The 461-nt window shown below is 64.6% G+C and overlaps 1 protein-coding gene across 1 annotated transcript in view; it reads right to left on the reverse strand.

Annotated features, from left to right (window-relative positions):
- LAD1 (ladinin 1) overlaps nt 1–461 on the reverse strand; it is a 6,917-nt gene that overhangs the window by 4,893 nt on the left and 1,563 nt on the right. The window contains exon 2 of the mRNA XM_009702914.1: nt 4–461. This exon is cut by the window's right edge and continues 18 nt beyond it. Within this exon, the coding sequence (XP_009701216.1) occupies nt 4–461 (458 nt within the window). The remainder of the gene's footprint in view (nt 1–3) is intronic.

Here is a 461-nt window from a genome sequence, read left to right on the forward strand (position 1 = left end):
CACTGAGGTTGTCTTCTCCTCCGTGCTGCGGCTTCCTTGTCTGGTCAGAATCTTCACTTCGCGGATCCGGCAGCCCCCCAGCTCCAGCGATGCCTGCTGCTGTGGCTCCCCCACCTCCTTCCTCTGCTCCCCTCGAGGCGTCCCCACACCTTGTCCCTCTTTGTCCTGGAGCCGTCCCCTCACCACCACCTTCCTCTCCGAGGCCAGCTGCGGGTGCTGGTCTCCTGGTGGGTCCCCTCTGCCCTTGGCCGCATCCTGACTCTGCTCTCCAGCCTGGATGCTCTCCTGCCACACACACGGCTGCATCCCTGCCTCCACACGGCTCGATCCCACTCTTGGCTCCTGCTGCTCCTTCTCCTGCCTCAGCTTTGCAGAGACAGCCATCGGGGGCCTTGTCCGTCTCCCTTCTTGCGTCTTCAGCACCTCCGAGAGCCTACCCTCTTCCCCGTCCCCCGGCGACA

The sequence above is a fragment of the Cariama cristata genome, unplaced genomic scaffold, assembly GCF_000690535.1.
Source record: "Cariama cristata isolate BGI_N322 unplaced genomic scaffold, ASM69053v1 scaffold7116, whole genome shotgun sequence".
Taxonomy (NCBI): Eukaryota; Metazoa; Chordata; class Aves; order Cariamiformes; family Cariamidae; genus Cariama; species Cariama cristata.